A 24,126-nucleotide genomic window follows, 5' to 3' on the forward strand; every position below is an offset into this window, starting at 1 on the left:
TCCAGCTTTCACTGTGATCAGCAATGCTTTTCATGTTGGCATCAAGCTGGCAGTGCAGGAGTTCATGATCCTCCCTGCCAGCAAACTTCAGGGAAGCCACGCTCATTAGAGCTGAAGCTTACCACACCTGAACAATGTCGTCAAGGAGAAACATGAAAGAACCAATGTGGGGGATTTTGGTGAGCTGAATATTGTCCCCCAAAGATGTCCATGTCCCAATCCGTGGAATCTGGTGGAGCTGTACAAATTTTTCATCAAGGAAAACACAGTGGTATCTATCAAAAAACTTTCGGCCATGATGATTGAGAAACTTGGAGGAAGTTCGTTGCTAATGTATGTCTCCATGATTGGCTCAAAATCATAATTTTTCTCACCTTTCTCCATACATCACATGTTGGGTAGAGTGGTATACTTAGTAGAGTTCCTGAGGTGTCAAAAAGCAAGATCCCCAGTGGGGTTTTTGTCATTGTTTTTTGGGTGCAAAATATTCGGTAATTAATACCTGCCTCTCCCCACTCCCCGCAGGCAGAACAAAATATACATAGGCTTCTATGCTCCATTCCCAGAGATTCAGATTCATTGGGTCTGAGATGGTACCTGGAACACTGTCTTTTAGAAAAAGGTATGCCAAGTGGTTGTGATATAGCCAGTAGACTAGCCAGCATTTGGGATCTCTGGCCTACATGTACCATTTGTAATTTATTATGAAACAAAGCTTGGATTGCAATAGATGACTTGATTTGATCTTGATCAAATTGCTAGGTTTGTGAGAGGACAAAAAAAAAGAAAGAAAATGAATAAAACATGGTACCTGTCTTTTAGTGACTCATAATCTAGTCAAAAGACAGAGATAGGCATAGGAGTTGAAGAATCTAGGGAAGTATTTCAGGTAAGGGGTATGTGCAGGTCCTTTATAGGATGGATAGGATTTCTACTGGTGGAAGTGGAGACAAAGAAAAGGCTATACACGTGAGTGAGCTCTGAGGGATTTTTATTTGGAAACTATCAAATGTAAAATTGTTGAAAGACTAATGTAATAGCAACTGTAATCTATATCAACTTAGATTATTGTTAAATTTTTGCCTCATTTGCTTTCTTTCTTTATACATCCTTTCTCTTGGTAAATCTTTTGAAAGTAAGTTGCTAACATCATGTCACTTTACCCAAATATTTAAGCATGCATCCTCCAAAAAGAACATTTTTCTGCATAGCACAATATCATTCAAACAGTTGGAAAAACAATAATTTCAGTCCATTCTCAAATTTTCCCAGATGTCTCTTAAGATCTAGTCATGGTTTACGCATTTCAGTTTGTTATCTAAATTTAAAATGGTCTCATCTTTTCTCCCCCATGATATATATATATTTTTTTTTTTTTTAGATGTTGGGGGTAGGAGTTTATTAATTTATTTTATTTATTTTTGCTGTGTTGGGTCTTCGTTTCTGTGTGAGGGCTTTCACTAGTTGTGGCAAGCGGGGGCCACTCTTCATCGCGGTGCACGGGCCTCTCACTGTCACGGCCTCTCTTGTTGCGGAGCACAGGCTTCAGTAGTTGTGGCTCACGGGCCTAGTTGCTCCGCGGCAGACCAGGGCTCGAACCCGTGTCCCCTGCATTAGCAGGCAGATTCTTAACCACTGCGCCACCAGGGAAGCCCCCCCATGATATTTTTTAATTGAAAAATTTACTGAGATAAATGTAGATTCATGCAAACTTAAATAATACAGAGTAATCCTTTGTACACTTGGCCAGTCCCTCCAAATACCATTTTACAAAATTCATAGTATAATATCACAACCAGCATATTGACACTGACATGATCTACCAATCTTGTTCAGATATCCCGAGTTTTACATATCCCTAGTTTTACTTGTACACACTTGTGTGTGTCTGTATATATTAAGTTCTATACAATTTTATCAATTGTGTAGGGTTCATTTATATAGCACCACAGCCCAGGTACTGAACAAGTCCAAAAACCATAAGAATCTCTCATGCTGCCCTTTTATAAACACAACCTCCTTCCCACATCCCCTCCCTGCACCTCTAACTCTAAGCCCTGGCAATCACTAATGTCTTCTATTTCTAAAATTTTGTAATTTCAGTAATGTTATAAGTTGAATTGTACAGTGTGTAATCTTTTGGGATTAGCTTCTTTCTGCTCAGCGCATTCCCTGGAGATTAACCCACGTTGTATGGCCATAGTTCATTCCTTTTTATTGCAAAGCCATGATCCAAGGTATGTATTGAAGTTTAACCACTTACCTGTCGAAGGACATCTGAGCTGATTCCACTTTTTGACTATTATGAACAAAGCTGCTGTGAACATTTGTGTATAGCTTTTTGAGTGAATGTGAGTTTTCATTTATCTGGGATAGACACCCTGGAGTGCAATTGCTGGGTTGTATGGTAGTTCCATGCTTAGTTTTTTTAAGAAATTACCAAACTCTTTTCAGAGAGGCCATACCATTCTACATTCCCCCGTGATATTTTGTGTGTGTGTGTGTGTGTGTGTGTGTGTGTGTGTGTGTATGAAGAATCCAAACCAGTTTTTAAAAATAGTCCCACCTACATTTTTATTTGTTTGATTTTTTTTACCCGTAAAAGTATCATTGAGTTTGTTTCTCTACCTCCTGAATTTCCTGTAGACTGGAGGTTAGGGCTAGAGGTTTGATTAAAGTTAGGTTAGATTTTTGTTGTTGCATCACATGAACCCTAAGGAAGTCAGAGTGTGCTGGTGGACAGCAAGTCTCTTTGAACAGTGATTAAACACGACACAGCACAGACTCAGAATGACAGCAAACATGTATCAAGGGCATTGGGGTATTGTGCCATGAACCCTGAAGAGTGAAAGGTGAGGATCAGATTCCTGCCCCCAAAGAACTCTATCTTTTGAAATTAACAACTAATTCTAATAGTGTGAGCCCACTAATAGGGATATGCCAAGTAGCAGCTTGGAGACAGCAATTAATTCTGCTTTGGGGGTATGTGTATGGGGTTATAAAACTTAAGGCTGAACTCTGAGGTGGCCTTTGAATAAAAGAAAAATAGATTCCATATAGAATGGCCATAAGTAATGATCCTGAGGTGTAAAGGGCATTTTGGAGTCCCTGGTTTTACATATTATGGAATTAAAATTTTGTGGCCAATAAAGAAACTCTGAAAGTTTGTATGCTTTAAAAGGTAAGCTGTATTAACACTGGAGCAGTGGAAAGAGTGGATGACAGCAGGCCAGGAGACCCATGAGTAAACCATTCCAGGCATCTGTGTGTGAGATGTCCTAGACGAGGTGCCACAGAGAGAAAGAGTAGGGTTCAGATATTTAGGGTTAGAATTCAAAACTGTGTCTGAAGTTTTAAGCTTTTGTGGATATGACATTGCTACATTAACTACGTTTGGAACATATTAGAGGTCTGAGAGGGAAGATGAATACTAACGTGTTGTGTTATGAGTCTATGGGACAGTCGAGTAAAGATGTCCACGTAGACTGTTGGAAATATAACATCTGGAGTGCAGGGGATAGTGTAAGGAGGTGTAGGGAGAAGAGGGCTTATGATGGGTTAAGGGGCAGGCAAGAAACGAACCAAGTTCAATCCCCGTGCTGAGGAGCCTTGTTGTCCACAAGCTTGCTCTGACTTCCTTCAAAGGGAGACTTAAACGGCCTGGGCAAGGACTTGCCGCTGACCCTGCAGGCTCGCTTAACTAGCACGCCCCCAAAGCTAGCCTGGGGCAGAAGCCTGGCGCGAACGTGTGGGTCACGCGGGGCGCTGGTGGGTTGCTGCGTGCACAGGAAAAGCGTGGGAAAGGCGGGGAGAGGGCTGCGCCTGCGCAGTAGCAGGTCGTCGGTTGGTTAGTGCGCAGACCTGCCCAGCTGCGGATGGAGGGATGGAGCCGCCCCGAGACGTGCGCAAGGTTTCCAGCACAGCACATAACCGCAGCGGGCGGGTCCATTCCCTGTACACAGCCCCGATACTTCAGAGGATTCCCCGTATCAACTTGGAAAACACACATGCTAGAGGGTCGGAGTTCTCTTCTGCAACCCGTAACATCCAGGAGCAGGGCAAGACCTTGAATCGGCCCAAAGACGAGGCCAAGGATGGTCCTGGGCACCGGCTGCTGAATGTAAGTGGGGGGCCTGGTGGAGGAGTTTGTCCCCTACCAGACCACCTAGAGGGTTGGGAAGGACCAAGGGGTCAATGCGTGCTGATGGGAGGGAGGGAAACATGCGCTCGTTTTGGAGAGCGGTAACACCTGAGGAAAAGTTTACTTGTGGGACCCTGACAGTTATTTAATTGGTCAGAGCCCCGTTTTATTAATTGTTAAGTGAAGACAGTAATTACTACCTACCTTAGAGGGTTGTCTGAAAAACTAAAGGAGGTAGTGATATGAAGGACTTAATACAGTCCAAAGTAAAGAGTTAATAAATGTTAGCTGCTGTCATCATCATCATTATCATCATTGGGAATTCATTTGTATGGTTGAAGGGCTAAACTCCAGAAACCTTAGTTTCCTGTTTTCAATTCCTGAGGTTCTTACAGATAAACCTGTAGGAGCAAAACTCTATCATATCTGCAAAGTGATTTATTGGCTTCCTGTTCTTAATTAGGTAAATTTGTTTTTGAAGTGTGTGAAACTCTTGAGTTTAATTACCATTTAGTGGTACTGCCAGAGCATAGAGGAAATGGAAAAGAGGAATCAAGTTGAAACTCACTTTTTCAAAGTTTGTTAGAGCATTATTAGGAAATTTTACATTCTCTATTGGTTTTAAGTTATTAAAAAATAGTACAGTATTTATCAGGAAACAAATGGTACACAAGAAGGTGATGTACTCTTCTATAAATTTAAGGAGTTGAATTACTTGATGTGTAAAGTACCGTCTTAATTCTAAAAACTTAGAATCTTGACTCACTGTTATGATAAATTGAGAGCATATTAAGGTTTAGCTTTAGGATAATACAAGAAAAAATTGCAGAGTTTGTGTTAAGAGAAGTATGTTTGGAAATCTAGGCCATAGGAGGTGCTTGTTGTATGTCCTCTTAAGGAATTTGGACTTTTATTCTGTAGAATGGTGGTTTCCAATTTTTTTGAGTATGAGGGTACCTTTTTGTTGTTTAAAAAAAGAAATCTCTCCACAATAAAAGTAGCTGGCTCTTTAGTATCTGCTGACTGGGAAAATCTATAGTGATAAAAAAGCTACCATGTGGCAGTGTTGTTGATGGAATTTGCTAATAGATAAAACAGCATCTACATACATTCAAAAAAGAGTAGGGCACATATATGCAAGGTACATTGTTTACCCGAGTTTGGTTTCCCAAATTATTTGACCATAGACTATTTTAACATTTTGGTAGAACAGCAAAAAGAATTTAGGAAATTAAATGTGCACTTGGATTTAGTTATAATGATCTCATAAATGAATTCTTTTCAGATACAGATCCAGAGAAATGAGTTTACGTGACGTAGATGTTTACTATACAGTAAACTTAGAGTAATATGATAACTATATGCTATTTAAATTATTATAACAACTACTGTAAGATACATGATGTAGATCGTTGAACATGGAATGGATGACCCTCTTCAATTTAGTAAATGCTGTCTATGCATCAGTACACCACAGATGGAACTTATATATTTGGCAAAAGGTCGTCTTTTCTATGACTTCTTGGCATGTGTGTGTGTGTGTGTGTGTGTATGGCACATGATTTCTTGAAAGCGGATTATCATAGGGTAATAAGAACAGCTATATAAATATCTCTGGTATTTTCTGTACAAAATGTTTAGTAATTTCTGTACAAGTTTTTTAAAACTTGGAAACAAATACATCTCTCAGAGATGTCTCACATCTCTCAGTATATTTGGAAAACAGTAATTTGTAGACAGTGCTTAGAACACATTTGATTTCAAGTATATTCAAAGTTGAGAACCACTGCTACAGGTGATAGGAAACGGTTGGTTTTAAGCAGGGGGATGACATGGATCAGATGTGCTTTGCTGAAAAAATAGTTTTGGCTATCAGGATTTAAGGTGAGATTACAGACGTAGTGGGGAGCGAGGCCAATAAAGTAAGATCTCTGAAGGGATGGAAAAGTATGGGCTCTAGAGTACAGGTGGAGGTGTTCTCCAGGGATAGGAAGAAGGGCATCTCTTCATCCAGAGCGGTGTTTATTTTATCTTTGGATCACGGGTGTCCAAACTTTCTGGGGGTGCTTGTTATAACCTAGATCCCTGAACCTCCACCTTAGACCTACTGAATCTAGAAGAGTGGGGGCCTGGGAATATGCTCAGATTTTAAACTATCCCAAGTGATGCTTAGATTCATGCTTGAGAATTACTGCAGATAGAGGAAAAGGCTAGGCATTGATGTGGGGATTATACACTGAGGATGTAGGCTGCAGAAGGAGGCAAGTGGAGCTAGAAGAGTTTATAAACTGGGTGAAAGAGAAAGGAGGTCTCAATGAGATTTTAAAAGGTTATCAAATGTAAATTACTGAGAGAACTGGAAGGATTAGCTAGAGATAGTGCTCAGATCAAGGGATATTGTAGTTGATGACTTTAGTGAAAATGTGGATAATCTATCCCTCACCTTGACATCAGTTCTTTGAATGGCCTTAATTCCTTTCAGCAGCTTACTGCAATTCTACATCTTGGACCTTGCCTTCACTCTGAGTTTCACCTCCCAAATCCTGAAATCTGTTATGTTATTTCCCAATCTCTCATTATTTACTTTGAAATATGTATCAAGCTTTGTGCTAGACACTGAGGATACAACGGTGATCAAGACAGGCAAAGCACCTTCCCTTGGAAGCTAACATTTGAATTGTAGAGACAGTTACAGATTAGGCTGTTGTTCTAAGGAAATAAAAGGGCACTATGATAGAGAATCATTGTGGAGGGACAGATAGGACTTTGGATAGGCGATCAGAGAAGGCCTCTGAGGAGGTGGCTTTTAAGTGAAAACCTGAAAATGAGAAGAAGCTAGCCATTTAAAGAGTGGGGAGATGGAGGCAGAGAGCATACGAATAAACAAGTGTGAAGTTTCTATAGCTTGGACTGTTCATGGAGCATAGTGAATGAGAGGGAGAGTAGCATGAAATGAGGCCATAACATATCTTTTTGTATGTTTAAAGTCCCTTTTAAAATCTTTTTTTTTTTTTTTTGGTGAATTGCCCATTTGAGTCATTTTCCTATCATTTTTCTTTTCCCCCTCAGTTTTTCAAAAGTTCTTTATTGGGGTTATTAGATCTGCATCTGTGATATGTGTTACAAATATTTTCTCACAATTCAACAGTTGTCTTTTGACTTTTATGGTACTTTTTGCTATGCAAAAGATTCTTAATTTTATGAGGTCAAGTTTATAATCTTTTATTGCATCTGAATTTTGTGTCTTAGTTAAAAACTATTTACATATGCCCAGGTCATGAAGGAATTTACCTATTTTGCCTTCTTGTACTTGCGTATCATTTTTACATTTAGATTCCTGATTTATTTGGACTGTGTGGTATGAGGTCTGGATTTAATTTTTTTTCTTTTCCCAAATAGATGTCTCAACACCATCTATTTTTTAAAAAAATCCATCTTTGCCCTAGTGTTTTGAGATGCCACCTGTATACATAAGTTTTATACATAAGCTACCACATGTATTTGGTTTTTTTCTGGACTTCCTATTCTATTCCATTGCTGTTTATCAGTTCATGTACCAAGACCATACTACTTTTTTAAGCAAAGATATTGACTTTGTTGCAAGAATCTTTAACATGCTAAATGCCCTATGAATATTGAAGAAGGGAATATGGAATACAGCATTTCCCAAAGTCAGTCATTTTTAGAAAGCATTTCAAGTATTTCATGAATACACCTTGGGAAAAGTACTGAAGACCATACTATTTTATTTTAAAGACTTACAGTGTGTTTTAATGTCTGGTAAGACTGGTTCCCCACCGCTCCCCCTGCCCTTGTAGATTTCTTTTCCAATGATTTCCTGACTATTCTCACTTTTTTTTTTTTTTTTTTTTTTTGCGGTACGCGGGCCTCTCACTGTTGTGGCCCTTCCCGTTGCAGAGCACAGGCTCCGGACACGCAGGCTCAGCGGCCATGGCTCACGGGCCCAGCTGCTCCGCGGCATGTGGGATCTTCCCAGACCGGGGCACAAACCCGTGTCCCCTGCATCGGCAGGCGGACTCTCAACCACTGTGCCACCAGGGAAGCCCTATTCTCACTTTTAATAAAAACACTTTATTATTAACTTGTTTATCTCAACAAGGAAGCTTGTTCTTTTAAAAATAAAGATTGCATTAAATTGATGTTAGGTAGAACTGACATCTTTATGATGTTGACCTGTCCTATCCAAGAACAAAGAGATGTCTTTTCATTATTCAAGTCTACTTTTGTGACTTTCAGAAGTGTTTTAAAGTTTTCCTCGTAAGAGTTTTGCACACTTGTTGTTAAGATTGTTCCTAAAGTGGGGCTTTTTCTACTTTATATCCTCTAATTATTTATGTATATTAAGGCTGTTGATTTCTGTATGTTAAGTTCATGTCCTTCTTCTTTGTTTAATTTTTTTAAACATTTGAGTTAGTATTGTTATTAATCTCTAGGATTTTAGATATACTATCAGATCATCTTCAATTAGAGATAGTTTTACTTCTTTTTTTCCAATTCTCTTGCCTTTAGTTGATTTCTCCTACCTAACTGCTTTGACTCATGCCACCAGTAACATGTTGAATAGTAGTGGAGACAGTAGGCAACCTTGCCTCGTTCCTGATCTTTGTAAATACCTACAATGTTTCCCCACCAAATGAAATAGTAGCTTCAAGACTGGCTTAATTCCTATTTTCTTGAGTGTTTTAACAGGAAAGGGTGTTGAATTTTGTCAGAGGCCATTTAAACATGTATGGAGATAATTGCATAATTCTTTTCCTTACATCTGTTGATGTGGTGTTTTATATTAATAAATTTCCTAATATTGAACCAACTTACATTCCTAGAATTAATCCCACTTGGTTATTGCATATTATTTTCTTTGTGGTGCTGGATATTCTGTTTTTATTATTTTGTTTAGTATCTTTGTATCAATATTTATGTTATATTCATCTATAATTTTCTTTATGGGTTTAGGTATCAGTGCTATGCTTCATAAAAAAATAAGAAAATTTTCTTTAGTGGTGCCATGGGATACCTAGTTTTTGAATTTGGTAGAATTCCCTGTGAAACCACCTGGGCCTGGCACTTTTTTGTGGTGATAGCTCATTGCTAGCTTCCTTCTATTTCTTTTATGGAAAGTGGTCTGCTTGAACTGTTTACCACTAACAGGATCAATTTTGTTAAATGGTATTTCCTTAGGAAATTATACATTTCATTTAGGTTTTAAAATATATTTGCAGGTCTGCAAATAGTCTTTTATGATTTTTCAAAAGTCTTGTCCTTTCCTATTTGCATTTTATCCCCATATACTGATTAAGTTAGCTAGTGGTTTGTATATTTTGTAGGCTCTGTAGATCAGTTTGGGAATTGATTTCTTAACAGTATTGAATCTTTCTAGCCAAGAACATGGAATGTTTTCCATTCATTTAGATCTTTAATTTCACTCAGGAATGTTTTGTAGTTTTCAGTGTACTAGTCACATTTCTTCTTTTAAATTTACTCCTAAGTATTTTATTATTTTGCTGCTATTTCTAATGTAATTGTTTTCTTAATTTCATTTCCAGGTTGTTCATTGCTATTATATGGAAATGCAATTGATTTTTATATTTTGTCCTTGTATCCTGAGACCTTGCTGAACTCATTTATTAGTTCTAGTAGTTTCTTTCTTCTTCTTTTTTTTTAGTGGATTTCTTAGGAATTTTTATATATAGAATTTGTCACCTGCAAATAAAGACAGTTTTACTTCTTTCTTTCAAATCTGGATACTTTTAATTTCTTTTTCTTATCTGACTGCACTGGTTAGAACTTTTAGTATAATGTTGATTAAAAGTAGAGAGAGTGAACACTCTTGCCTTACTGATATTAAGGGGAAAACGTTCAGCCTTTCACCATTGAGTATGATGAAGAATTTCCCATCTATTCCTAGTCTGTTCAGAGTTTTTTATTAAAAATACATTTTGGATTTTATCAAATACATTTTCTGCATCTAGTGAAATGATCATGTGATTTTTGTCCCTTACTGGACACATTTATTAATGTGGCTTATTACATTAATTTTATTACATTGATTTTCAGATGGAAAAATCCCACTTTGTCATAGTATATGGACCTTTTTAATATGTTGTTGGGTTTAGTTTACTAATATTTTGTGGTGGATTTTTACCTCTGTATTCGTAAGGGATAATGATTTGTTGTTTTCTCATCTTGTGATGTCTGTCTGGCTTTGGTATTAATGTAATACTGACATCATAGAATAACTTGGGAAGTGTTTTTTCCTCTTCTTTTTATTTTTTTTCCTTGAGTTTGTGAAGGATTGTTATTATTTCTTAAGTATTCTATAGAATTCACCAGTGAAACAATCTGGGCCTAAGTTTTTTTGTTTTTGTTTTGATTTGCTTGGTAGGAAGAGCTTTAATTACTAACTAAATTTCTTTAATTGTTATAGGTCTTTCTTCTTGATTCAGTTTTGGTAATATGTGTAAGAATTTTTCCATTTAATCTAAATTGTCTAATTTGTTAGCATAAAACTGTTTATAGCTGTCAGTAGTTATCTTATATGGCAATAAACTTTGGAGATGCAGTGAAGTTTAGGATTTTGTGATGGGGAGATTATCTTGGATTATCTGATGAGCCCTACGTGTAATCACAAATGTCCTTATAAGAGAGAAGTAGAGGGAGATTTGGACACACTCAGAAGAGAAGGCAATGTGATCACAAAGGTAGAGATTGGAGTGATGTGACCACAAGCCAAGGAACGCTGGCCAGTCACCAAAAGCTGGAAGGGGCAAGAATGGATTTTTCCTTAGAGCCTGTAGAGGAATTATTGCCCTGCTGACATCTGATTTTGGCCCAGGGGGACTGATATTAGACTTCTGGCCCTCACAACTGTGAAAGAATAAATTTTTGTTGTTTAAGCTGCCAAGTTTATGGTGATTTTTTTTTTTTTGTGGTATGCGGGCCTCTCACTGTTGTGGCTTCTCCCGTTGTGGAGCACAGGATCCGGACACGCAGGTTCAGCGGCCATGGCTCACGGGCCCAGCCACTCCGCGGCATGTGGGATCTTCCCGGACCGGGGCACGAACCGGTGTCCCCTGCATCGTCAGGCGGACTCTCAACTACTGTGCTACCAGGGAAGCCCCTAGTTTAGTATTAGTTTTTTTTTTTTTTAAGTTTTGAATTTTATTTATTTTTTTATACAACAGGTTCTTATTAGTCATCAATTTTATACACGTCAGTGTATACATGTCAATCCCAATCGCCCAATTCATCACACCACCATGCCCACCCCACCCCCATGGCTTTCCCCCCTCGGTGTCCGTACGTTTGTTCTCTACATCTGTGTCTCAACTTCTGCCCTGCAAACCGGTTCATCTGTACCATTTTTCTAGGTTCCACATACGTGCATTAATATACAATATTTGTTTTTCTCTTTCTGACTTACTTCACTGTATGACAGTCTCTAGATCCATCCACGTCTCAACAAATGACCCAATTTCGTTCCTTTTTATGGCCAAGTAATATTCCATTGTATATGTGTACCACATCTTCTTTATCCATTTGTCTGTCGATGGGCATTTAGGTTGCTTCCATGACCTGGCTGTTGTAAATACTGCTGCAGTGAACACTGGGGTGCATGTGTCTTTTTGAATTCTGGTTTTCTCTGGGTATATGCCCAGTAGTGGGATTGCTGGATCATATGGTAATTCTATTTTTAGTTTTGTAAGGAACCTCCATACTGTTCTCCATAGTGGCTGTATCAATTTACATTCCCACCAACAGTGCAAGAGGGTTTCCTTTTCTCCACACCCTCTCCAGCATTTGTTGTTTGTAGATTTTCTGATGATGCCCATTCTAACTGGTGTGATGTGATACCTCATTGTAGTTTTGATTTGCATTTCTCTAATAATTAGTGATGTTGAGCAGCTTTTCGTGTGCTTCTTGGCCATCTGTGTGTTTTCTTTGGAGAAATGTCTATTTAGGTCTTCTGCCCATTTTTGGATTGGGTACTTTGTTTTTTTAATATTGAGCTGCATGAGCTGTGTATATATTTTGGAGATTAATCCTCTGTCGATTCATTTGCAAATATTTTCTTCCATTCTGAGGGTTGTCTTTCCGTCTTCTTTGTAGTTTCCTTTGCTGTGCAAAAGCTTTTAAGTTTCATTAGCTCTCATTTGTTTATTTTTGTTTTTATTTCCATGACTCTAGGAGGTGGATCAAAAAAGATCTTGCTGTGATTTATGTCAAAGAGTGTTCTTCCTGTGTTTTCCTCTAAGAGTTTTATAGTGTTCGGTCTTACATTTAGGTCTCGAATCCACTTTGAGTTTATTTTTGTGTATGGTGTTAGGAAGAATTCTAATTTCATTCTTTTAAATGTAGCTGTCCAGTTTTCCCATCACCACTTATTGAAGAGGCTGTCTTTTATCCATTGTATATCCTTGCCTCCTTTGTCATAGATTAGTTGACCATAGGTGCGTGGGTTTATCTCTGGGCATTCTATCTTGTTCCATTGATCTATGTTTCTGTTTTTGTGCCAGTACCATATTGTCTTAATGACTGTAGCTTTATAGTATAGTCTGAAGTCAGGAAGTCGGATTCCTCCAACTCCGTTTTTCTTTCTCAAGAGTGCTTTGGCTTTTCGGGGTCTTTTGTGTCTCCATACAAATTTTAAGATTTTTTGTTCTAGTTCCATAAAAATGCCATTGGTAATTTGATAGGGATTGCACTGAATCTGTAGATTGCTTTGAGTAGTATAGTCATTTTCACATTATTCATTCTTCCAATCCAAGAACATGGTATATTTCTCCATCTGTTGGTATCATCTTTAATTTCTTTCATCAGTGTCTTATAGTTTTTGCATAGAGGTCTTTTGTCTTCTTAGATTTATTCCTAGGTATTTTATTCTTTTTGTTGCAGTGGTAAATGGGAGTGTTTCCTTAATTTCTCTTTCAGATTTTTCATCATTAGTGTATAGGAATGCAAGAGATTTATGTGCATTAATTTTGTATCCTGCTACTTTACCAAATTCATTGATTAGCTCTAGTAGTTTTCTGGTGGCATCTTTGGGATTCTCTATGTATAGTATCATGTCATCTGCAAACAGTGACAGTTTTACTTCTTCTTTTCCAATTTGTATTTCTTTTATTTTTTTCTTCTCTAATTGCCGTGGCTAGGACTTCCAAAATTATGTTGAATAATAGTGGTGAGAGTGGACATCCTTGTCTTGTTCCTGATCTTAGAGGAAATGCTTTCAGGTTTTCACCATTGAGAATGATGTTTGCTGTGGGTTTGTCGTATATGGCCTCTATTATGTTGAGGTAGGTTCCCTCCTTGCCCACTTTCTGGATAGTTTTTATCATAAATGCGTGTTGCATTTTGTCAAAAGCTTTTTCTGCATCTATTGAGATGATAATATGGTTTTTATTCTTCAATTTGTTAATATGGTGTATCACATTGATTGATTTGCGTATATTGAAGAATCCTTGCATCTCTGGGATAAATCCCACTTGATCGTGGTGTATGATCCTTTTAACGTGTAATTGGATTCTGTTTGCTAGTATTTTGTTGAGGATTTTTGCATCTATATTCATCAGTGATATTGGTCTGTAATTTTCTTTTTTTGTAGTATCTTTGTCTGGTTTTGGTATCAGGGTGATGGTGACCTCATAGAATGAGTTTGGGAGTGTTCCTTCCTCTGCAATATTTTGGAAGAATTTGAGAAGGATGGGTGTTAGCTCTTCTCTAAATGTTTGATAGAATTCATCTGTGAAGCCATCTGGTCCTGGGTTTTTGTTCGTTGGAAGATTTTTAATCACAGTTTCAATTTCCTTACTTGTGATTGGTCTGTCCATATTTTCTACTTCTTCCTGGTTCAGTCTTGGAAGGTTGTGCATTTCTAAGAATTTGTCCATTTCTTCCAGGTTGTCCATTTTATTGACATGTAGTTGCTTGTAGTAATCTCTCATGGTCCTTTGTATTTCTGCAGTGTGAGTTGTTACCTTTCCTTTTCCATTTCTAATTCTATTGTTTTGAATCTTCTCCCTTTTTTTCTTGATGAGTCTGGTTAATGTTTTATCAATTTTGTTTATCTTCTCAAAGAAGGTATTTGATCTTTGCTTTATTGATCTTTGCTATCCTTTCCTTCATTTCTTTTTCTTTTATTTCTGATCTGATCTTTATGATTTCTTTCCTTCTGCTAACTTTGGGAGTTTTTTTGTTCTTCTTTCTCTAATTGCTTTAAGTGTAAGGTTAGGTTGTTTATTTGAGATGTTTCCTGTTTCTTAAGGTAGGATTGTATTGCTATAAACTTCCCTCTTAGAACCTGTTTTGCTGCATCCCATAGGTTGTGCATCATCATGTTTTCACTGTCATTTGTCTCTAGGTATTTTTTGATTTCCTCATTGATTTCTTCAGTGATCTCTTGGTTATTAAGTAGTGTATTGTTTAGCCTTCATGTGTTTTAATTTTTTACAGATTTTTTTCCTGTAATTGATATCTAGTCTCATAGCATTGTGATCGAAAAAGATACTTGGTACAATTTCAATTTCCTTAAATTTACCAAGACTTGATTTGTGACCCAAGATATGATCTATCCTGGAGAATGTTCCATGAGCACTTGAGAAGAAAGTGTATTCTGTTGTTTTTGGATGGAATGTCCTATAAATATCAATTAAGTACATCTTGTTTAATGTATCTTTTAAAGTTTGTGTTTCCTTACTTATTTTCATTTTGGATGATCTGTCCATTGGTGAAAGTGGGGTGTTAAAGTCCCCTACTATGATTGTGTTACTGTTGATTTCCCCTTTTATGGCTGTTAGTATTTGCCTTATGTATTGAGGTGCTCCTATGTTGGGTGCATAAATATTTACAAGTGTTATATCTTTTTCTTGGATTGATCCCATCATCATTATGCAGTGTCCTTCTTTGTCTCTTGTAATAGTCTTTGTTTTAAAGTCTGTTTTGTCTGATATGAGAATTGCTACTCCAGCTTTCTTTTGATTTCCATTTGCATGGAATGTCTTTATCCATATCTCACTTTCAGTGTGTATGTGTCCCTAGGTCTGAAGTGGGTAAAAGACACTCTCAGCAGCATATATACGGATCTTGTTTTTGTATCCATTCAGCCAGTGTATATCTTTTGGTTGCAGCATTTAATCCACTTACATTTAAGGTAATTATTGATATATATGGTCCTGTTATCATTTCTTAATTGTTTTGGGTTTGTTATTGTAGGGCTTTTCCTTCTCTTGTGTTTCCTGCCTAGAGAAGTTCCTTTGGCATTTGTTGTAAAGCTGGTTTGGTGGTGCTGAATTCTCTTACCTTTTGCTTGTCTGTAAAGGTTTTAATTTCTCCATCAAATCTGAATGAGATCCTTGCCGGGTAGAGTAATCTTGGTTGTAGGTTTTTCTCCTTCATCACTTTAAATATGTCCTGCCACTCCCATCTGGCTTGCAGAGTTTCTGCTGAAAGATCAGCTGTTAACCTTATGGGGATTCCCTTGTGTGTTATTTGTTGTTTTTCACTTGCTACTTTTAATATTTTTCTTTGTATTTAATTTTTGATAGTTTGATTAATATGTGTCCTGGCATGTTTCTCCTTGGATTTATCCTGTATGGCACTCTCTGTGCTTCCTGGACTTTATTACTATTTCCTTTCCCATATTAGGGAAGTTTTCAATTATAATCTCTTCAAATATTTTCTCAGTTCCTTTCTTTTTCTCTTCTTCTTCTGGGACCCCTATAATTCGAGTGTTGGTGTGTTTAATGCTGTCCCAGAGGTCTCTGAGACTGTCTTCAATTCTTTTCATTCTTTATTCTGTTCTGCAGTAGTTATTTCCACTATTTTATCTTCCAGGTCACTTATCTGTTCTTCTGCCTCAGTTATTCTGCTGTTGATCTCTTCTAGAGAATTTTTAATTTCATTTATTGTGTTGTTCATCACTGTTTGTTTGCTCTTTAATTCTTCTAGGTCCTTGTTAAACGTTTCTTGTATTTTCTCCATTCTGTTTCCAAGATTTTGGATCATCTTTGCTATCATTATTCTGAATTCTTTTTCAGATAGACTGCCTATTTCCTCCTCTTTTGTTTGGTCTGATGGGGTTTTGCCTTGCTCCTTCATCTGCTGTGTGTTTCTCTGTCTTCTCATTTTGCTTAAATTACTGTGTTTGGTGTCTCCTTTTCCCAGGCTGCAGGTTTGTAGTTCCCATTGTTTTTGGTGTCTGCCCCCAGTAGCCAAGGTTGGTTCAGTGGGTTGTGTAGGCTTCCTGATGGAGGGGACTAGTGCCTGTGTTCTGGTGGATGAGGCCGGATCTTGTCTTTCTGGTGGACAGGTCCACATCTGGTGGTGTGTTTTGGGGTGTCTGTGGCCTTATTATGATTTTAGGCAGCCTGTCTGCTAATGGGTGGGGTTGTGTTCTTGTCTTGCTAGTTGTTTGGCATAGGGTGTCCAGCACTGTAGCTTTCTGGTCATTGAGTGGAGCTGGGTCTTGCCGTTGAGATGAGATCTCTGTGAGATTTTCGCCGTTTGATATTACGTGGAGCTGGGAGGTCTCTTGTGGACCAGTGTCCTGAACTTGCCTCTCCCACCTCAGAGGCCCAGCCCTGATGCCTGGCTGGAGCACCAAGAGCCTGTCATCCACACGGCTCAGAATAAAAGGGAGCAAAGAAAGAAAGAAAGGAAGAAGAATATAAAATAAAGTTATTAAAATAAAAAATTAAAAAAATTATTAAGAAAAAATTTTTAAGAAGTAATTAAAAAGAAAAAGACAGATAGAACCCTAGGACAAATGGTAAAAGCAAAACTATACAGACAAAATCATACTCAGAAGCATACACATACACACAAAAAGAGAAAAAGGGAAAAATATATATATATCATTGTTCCCAAAGTCCACCTCCTCAATTTGGGATGATTCGTTGTCTATTCATGTATTCCACAGATGCAGGTACATCAAGTTGATTGTGGAGCTTTAATCCGCTGCTCCTGAGGCTTCTGGGAGAGATTTCCCTTTCTCTTCTTTGTTCGCACAGCTCCCGGGGCTCAGCTTTGGATTTGGAGCCGCCTCTGCCTGTAGGTCGCCTGAGGGTGTGTGTTCTTCGCTCAGACAGGAGCGGGTTAAAGGAGCAGCTGCTTGGGGGCTCTGGTTCACTCAGGCCGGGGGGAGGGACGGGTACGGAATGCGGGGTGAGCTTGTGGCAGCAGAGGCCGGCGTGTAGTTGCACCAACCTGAGGTGCCAAAGGCAAATGACTCTTAATCTAGAATGTAGGTATCTTTTGAGTTCTATCTTAATTGAATATCTTCTCCCTCTATTTTTAAAACTTTGCCATAAGGAAAAACACTACCCTGAGGGGTAGCTGGTCCTCAGGACCTCAAATCCCTTCTTGGACCATGGGCCAACCAGCCTGTGAGGCTTGTCTGCTCACCCACCGGGGCGGGTGGGGGGCTGGGAGCTGAGCCATTCTATTGTTAATGGATATTTGGGTTGTTTCTGTTTTTTAGCTGTGGTGAGTAATAGTTTGAAACATTCTTGTACATGTTATACATATGCCTACATTCTGTTGGGAATATATCTAGGAATGGAATTTCTGGGTCATTGGTATGTATATGTTCAACTTCAGTACAAAATACCAAAGAGTTTTTCAAAGAAAATATAACAACTTATATTCCCACTGGCAGTGTATTAGAGTTCTAGATACTCCAAATCTTTCCACTTGATAGTGTCAGGCTCTTTATGGTTAGCCATCTGAGGGATGTGTTGTGGTATCTCTTTGTGGTATTAGCTTTCATTTCCCTGATGACTAATGAGGGTATGTTCCCTTCCAAATGATTATTAGCGATCTTATAACTCTTCTGTGAAGTGCCTGTTCAAGTATGTTCCCCATTATTCTGTTGTATTGTCTGCCTTTTTCTTATTAGTTTGTATAAATTTGTGTATACATTCTAGTTATAGGCCCTTTGTCAATTATACTAAACATGTTGCAAAAATCAGTCAGTGGCTTATGTTTTCACTTTCTTAATGGTGTCTTTTTGATAAGTAGAAGTTACTAAATTTAATGTAGTTTAATGTATCAGACTTTCTTTGTGTTTATTGTTCTTTGTGTTCTGTTTTAGAAATCTGCTACCCCAACGTCATGGAAATATTCTCCTATATTATCTTCTAATTGTTTTTCCTTTCACACTGAGATCTACAAATTCACCTGTGACTGATTTTGTGTGTATGTACTGTGAGGTACAAGTCAGGTCTTTTTTCCTCTCTTTTTTCCTTTTGATCTTTTCTTTTTTCTTCTCTTCCTCTCTCTCTTCCTCCTTCCCTCCCTCCCTCCTTCTTTCTTTCTTTCTTTCTTTCTTTCTTTCTTTCTTTCTTTCTTTCTTTCTTTCTTTCCTTCCTTCCTTTCCTTCCTTCCTTCCTTCCTTTCCTTCCTTCCTTCCTTTCCTTCCTTCCTTCCTTCCTTCCTTCCTTCCTTCCTTCCTTCCTTCCTTCCTTCCTTTCCTTCCTTCCTTCCTTTCCTTCCTTCCTTCCTTCCTTCCTTCCTTCCTTCCTTCCTTCCTTCCTTCCTTCCTTCCTTTCCTTCCTTCCTTCCTTCCTTTCCTTCCTTCCTTTCTTCCTTCTTTCTTTCTTTTGTGTGGAGATTTCTGTTTAACCCAGTTGAGAATGTTTTTGACCCACTATTCTGTGGTTCCATCCTTATCACAAGTGAAGTGTCCATAAATGTGTGGGTCTGTTTCCAGACTCTCTAGTCAGTTTCTTTGGTGCATTTGTCTATCCTTGTACTAATGCCATTAGAGATTAAGAAATAATACCTTTATTTCTTTAATTTTATGTCATCCTGTTTTTCTTCTTTGCGATTGTCTTGGAAAAGCTCATCAGTTTCCATAGGAAGACTTGTTGGGACTTTGATTGCATGAAACTATAGCTTAATTTGAGGAAATGAATTATATATATTTATATAGTATATTTATATATAATATAAACTTATATGTTATATAATATTACATAATATAAAAATAAAATAATATAATATTTAATATTTATATGTAAGTATGTATACTTATTTACATATAAGCATGTATACTTAAGTATAATATAATTATGTGTAGTATATAAATATGGCATAATATAAACTGTGCCTTGCTTCTTTATGCTTTTACACTTATTTATTTTGACTAGGCTCCTCTCCCCCTAGTTCTTAATTTTTTACTTCTTCAGACCCACTTGAAGTATCATCATCTCTCCTTCCCTAACACTCTTTCTCCTCACTCCCCGTATTTGCCCTGTGTTTAAGAGATAGTTTGTAGGCATCCTGAATGGGGCTTGGTACTGGAATATTAACCTTTGTTCCTCTTTTGCTCCAGAGTTGTGACCGTTAGTATTTTCAGAAAAGTGGGCAGCCAAATAGGGAACTAAGTATTATCAGCTTTATCCAAGGCTTTCTGGTGATGAGTCAAAACTGAAAACTATTGTGGAATTCTTACCTCCATCTCATATTGAAGGCGGTGGAGCTATCAAATGGAGAAAGTGAGCCTCCTTCATTCTGAGCAGACTGTGCCGAGGTGTGCATACACATGGGAACTGGCAGCTTAAAGCCTCCGGAAAGACAGATTTAGGAAAGCAAGGCATAGGCATCTAGATGTGACTTTTTTATTTTTTGTTTTTGTTTTGTTTTTTTGCAGTACGCGGGCCTCTCACTGTTGTGGCCTCTCCCGTTGCGGAGCACAGGCTCCAGACGCGCAGGCTCAGCGGCCATGGCTCACAGGCCCAGCCGCTCCACGGCATGTGGGATCTTCCCGGACCGGGGCACGAACCCGTGTCCCCTGCATTGGCAGGCGGACTCTCAACCACTGCACCACCAGGGAAGCCCTAGATGTGACTTTTTAGCAGTATTCTCCAAATTTCTTTGATTGCACAATCTTATCAATAAAAAACATATGAACATTTATCACCAGTGTTTTATATATTTATTTATATATTACATAAATGTACTGCAATTTACTTAATAAATTCTATAATATACAAAAATTTAAAATGATAAATAAGCAATACTTCTAAAAATGATTTTAATTATATTTTGTTTATTAGTGGTACAAAACTCAATAAGCATCACTGTTTTTGAAAAGCATGATTTTTTTTAATTTTTGAGTTTTACTTTATTTAGAAAAGCATGATTTAATACTTTGTGATGTAGTGATTTGAAGGTCTGGTTCTAAGACAAATTTATTTCAGTATTTGGTTTTTAATGCTGTTGTATTTGAAAAAGGTACCTTTAAAGATTTGAAATTCCAAATGGAAGAGATGCATCTTGGTTGAGCCTAGTAAATCACAGTACTTACTTTTCATTTCTATTATGTTATTCAAAGTTTTTAGCTCACAGTTTTTGAGTAAACTGTTACTTCTCTGATTAATTAGTTCCGGTAAACTCTTTGGAATGCATTGCAGTCTTTTTATATTTACAAGGAAAAATGGTCTGTTAACCTGCTGAAACTCTTCATTTGTGAGATTTTTAAACAAATAAGAAAAGTGTTTCTAAGTTTTTAAAATGTGATACTGTGAGCTTCTAGGGTACTCATAACACATTTGCACACATATAAAATTACATTAGAAGGAGATATTTCCAATAGTTTTTAAGATGTTCTTAACTTGAGTTTATTTCAAAAAGATAGTTATTTTCACACTCATTAAAATGTCACCACCTTACTCTGAAAGGACAGAGAAGTATATATTTTTAAATAGTTGCTAGTTTATATACTACTGACAGTCATCACAGAAAAGTTTAGCAAACTGCAACATTTATCTTTTTATAAAACCAAACTGCATGATGCATCTTTGTGTTTGCCAACTTTTAAAAATGCTTTGCCATGAAATTTCTTGCGATCAGTTCTCATCTATTTGCAAAGTAGACCAAATACTGTTCAAGGTAATGTAATTGGTCAACCCATTTAACTAGCAAATGCAATACCCCGAAAGCATGAGGGCACTGATATGAACCCCTCTGAGTGTGAAACTCACACTTTTACTCAGAATATTTGTCTACTGCTTATAGTCGTCTCTATGTGCTTACTTTCATATTTGTTAAAGAAGTTGGAAAATTCTAATATTTTCTCCTGCTACTCTAGAGAATAATCTTTGGTCCCTGCTGTGAGTGGTCTTGTTTCATGGGGTCAGAGAACCACACAGTGTGAAAAGGAGTCATTGCTCCTGAGCTTGGGCAGGGAAAAAGATGATTTAAAACATCTCTTTTAGACTTAAGAATTCCATGCACCTGTAGCTTGTACAATGAATGGCAGTGTCTGACCAATCAAATAAATTATTCTTTTTCCACGTATAAGATCTGTGTAGAGAATGAGTAAAGATAAAACTTTCTCTCCTCAGCATTTGTTTTTCTTATAGTGAAACTGTCATTGTTTTGTTACCTGTCTTCAACACCAGCCCGAACTTCTGAAGGGCAGGAACGTCTCAAGCTGGAATCAGCAAAGTGCCAGGCATATAGTCCTGCCAGCACATTAGCGAATGTTAATTGATGTAAGGATAGTGAGCTTGCCATTAGTTCTAGGAGTGGGAGCATCCTAGGAAAAGGTAATCATGTAGGCTAGTAGGTTTTCAAAGAAACTGTGGAATGGGGGAGAGTGGGCCAGAAAGGCCACTGGGAAGGAAGCGCAGAGCAATGTGAGTGAATGTTCAGACTTTAAAATAGAAGTGCCGCGAGGAACTTCTGCTTTGGGGGCCCAAAGCAGCAGAGAGGAAAGGCACAGTGGAATTAACTGAAATTAAAATTCTCTGCAGGTTCAAGAGAAATTCTAGGTGGTATCAGAGGCTTTATGAGACTAGCCTTTAGAAGTTTTGTTCAAGGTTCTAATAGAATTTTGGCAAAGAGTTGTTTTGTTCATGCTGCTGCCATTGGAGAGAGCTCTGCTCATATGAGGAAGGAAAAGTAAAAAGGTAAGAAAACGAGGGATTGTTAAGTATAAAATACCAGGTTGTTAAGGATAAATTGAGTATTAGTATTCTAAAGGATTTTTCCCCAATTATTTTGTATTTTTTAAAATGCATATTCAAAGTAGACTTCCATAATAAGATCATTAAAACATTAGAAAATATGAGGTTCCATATTAAATACACATACACTGTCCACAGGTTGATATTTTTGCAACAATTGTTGTTTTGTATTTGCAACGATACAAAAAATACAACAATTTTTGTACAGTAATTGTCATTCAGTTAGCTTAACTTGTGATTTAATCATGTATATAAAAAAAAAAACATTAAGCCAGTCAGGTGCAGCAATAACAAAGTGATCCAAGATGTATAAAACAAGTGTTTTCAGTACACTGAAAGTATTTGTTTTGTACTTTAAAACAAAATTTTCAACATAATAAGGATTTATTACATACTATAAAAATTAAACAAGTGATTCTTGAAAGACACATAACGACAAAGATTCCTGGGAAATTATTGTTTGGAAATAAGGCCATGTTGATTCAAGTTCAGCAAAGGTTGGGAATAAATACAATTCTCCTTTTCAGGTTAGATTTTTAATAGACGGTTTGTTCACTATTCCCCTCACCCTTCCTCTCCTTTCCCCTCCCATCCCTTTCTCTTTACTATACAAGTCTATATTAAAATGTCTTGTAATTTTTAAACGCTAACCATTATGTGTTGTGACCAGAGCCCTTAAGAACAAAGTTAATTATTAGCCCAGAAATATTAGTTAGTAGGGTTACTCTGGATGAGATCACACAACCAAAAACCAAAAGCCATCTGTTTATTACTCCTTTCCACTGTACCTACTATTCCAAAGGATTAAATTCCAGTTCCTTCAGTGGCTGATAACTGAAGGAATATTGGAATAATTTGCAAGCAGGATTACTGCCATTTGTGGGATACAGGACCTAGTCCACATTAGATTAAGACCATCATTTTTAGTTAACAAGGAGAACTCATTGTTTATGCTATTATGTACTTCTCTCCTCTCTCATAATTCCCTTAATTATTTTATATTTAATTGTACACATTTCGTTTCTCTGCTAATGATAAACTTAGTGAGGCGTTTTCAAGTCATAGAATATAAGTTATAAAATATATAATACCTGATACTAGATGCTCATAAAATTTTTGTTGAAGTATAATATCTTTTCTAATTATATTCTTCTCTGCCTTATAAAGTCTTAATTTATTTACATTGTAGATGCTGAGAAAAACTCTTAAAGGGTCTGAAAGTAAAGAACTAGAAGTGACACCTGAGGCACCAACTTTGGTGCCATTTGGCGATGTGGTATGTATGACTAAACCTCAATAAACATGTACAAATTATTTTTTATTTCATATGAAAACTATTTAATGTCAAAAAGCATGTGTAGAAAACGGTCCTCTCTGATAAACATATTCATGAATTTTTCATTTTTATGAGTCAGAAAAGCATTCTAATAATCACTGAAATTTTGGAAAACATCCTGATTCACAGAAAAAATGTCTCTGCTAGGGATTCCCAAACGCTAGTTACATCAGAATTACCTGGGATACTTTTTTAAAACATTGATTCTTGGGCCCCACTTAAGATCCGCTAACTTAGAAACTGAGAATGGGGCCTAGGAACCAGTATTTTTGTTAAACTCTTCAGATAATTATATTTTTGTCAGATTTAGGGAACTTTGAGTGATAATTGATCCCACATCTCTCTCTCATCCAAAAAATAATAAACCATAGAAACAAAAACAAACATACTCATCAATCATACATGTACACACACACACAGGTGGGACCTAATATCTAGGCTGAGAACCAGAAAAGTCTGTTTTCTCTTTTGGGCGCTATAGAGAGAGTATAGGCCGTGAAGATCTATGTATATTTAGAACTATCAAATATTGTGGTATTCTCTCACAGTTACCTTTATTTTCTAAACACTATCAGAAGAATTAGTGGCTGTGAAATGAGAGTTTCTCTTGTGTCTCTTCTCTAGTTCCTATTGTGTACTAATACATTTTCTTGATTAAAAAA

The 24,126-nt window shown here is 37.2% G+C and overlaps 1 protein-coding gene across 1 annotated transcript in view; it reads left to right on the forward strand.

Moving 5' to 3' along the window:
• Nucleotides 1–3,810: 3,810 nt before the first annotated feature.
• Nucleotides 3,811–24,126, forward strand: part of C2CD6 (C2 calcium dependent domain containing 6) — a 140,621-nt gene continuing 120,305 nt past the window's right edge. Inside the window, 2 exon segments of the mRNA XM_060152326.1 lie at nucleotides 3,811–4,120; nucleotides 23,318–23,404. Coding sequence (XP_060008309.1) covers nucleotides 3,884–4,120; nucleotides 23,318–23,404 — 324 coding nt within the window. The 5' untranslated portion in view covers nucleotides 3,811–3,883.

The sequence above is a fragment of the Lagenorhynchus albirostris genome, chromosome 6 (assembly GCF_949774975.1).
Source record: "Lagenorhynchus albirostris chromosome 6, mLagAlb1.1, whole genome shotgun sequence".
Classification (NCBI taxonomy): Eukaryota; Metazoa; Chordata; class Mammalia; order Artiodactyla; family Delphinidae; genus Lagenorhynchus; species Lagenorhynchus albirostris.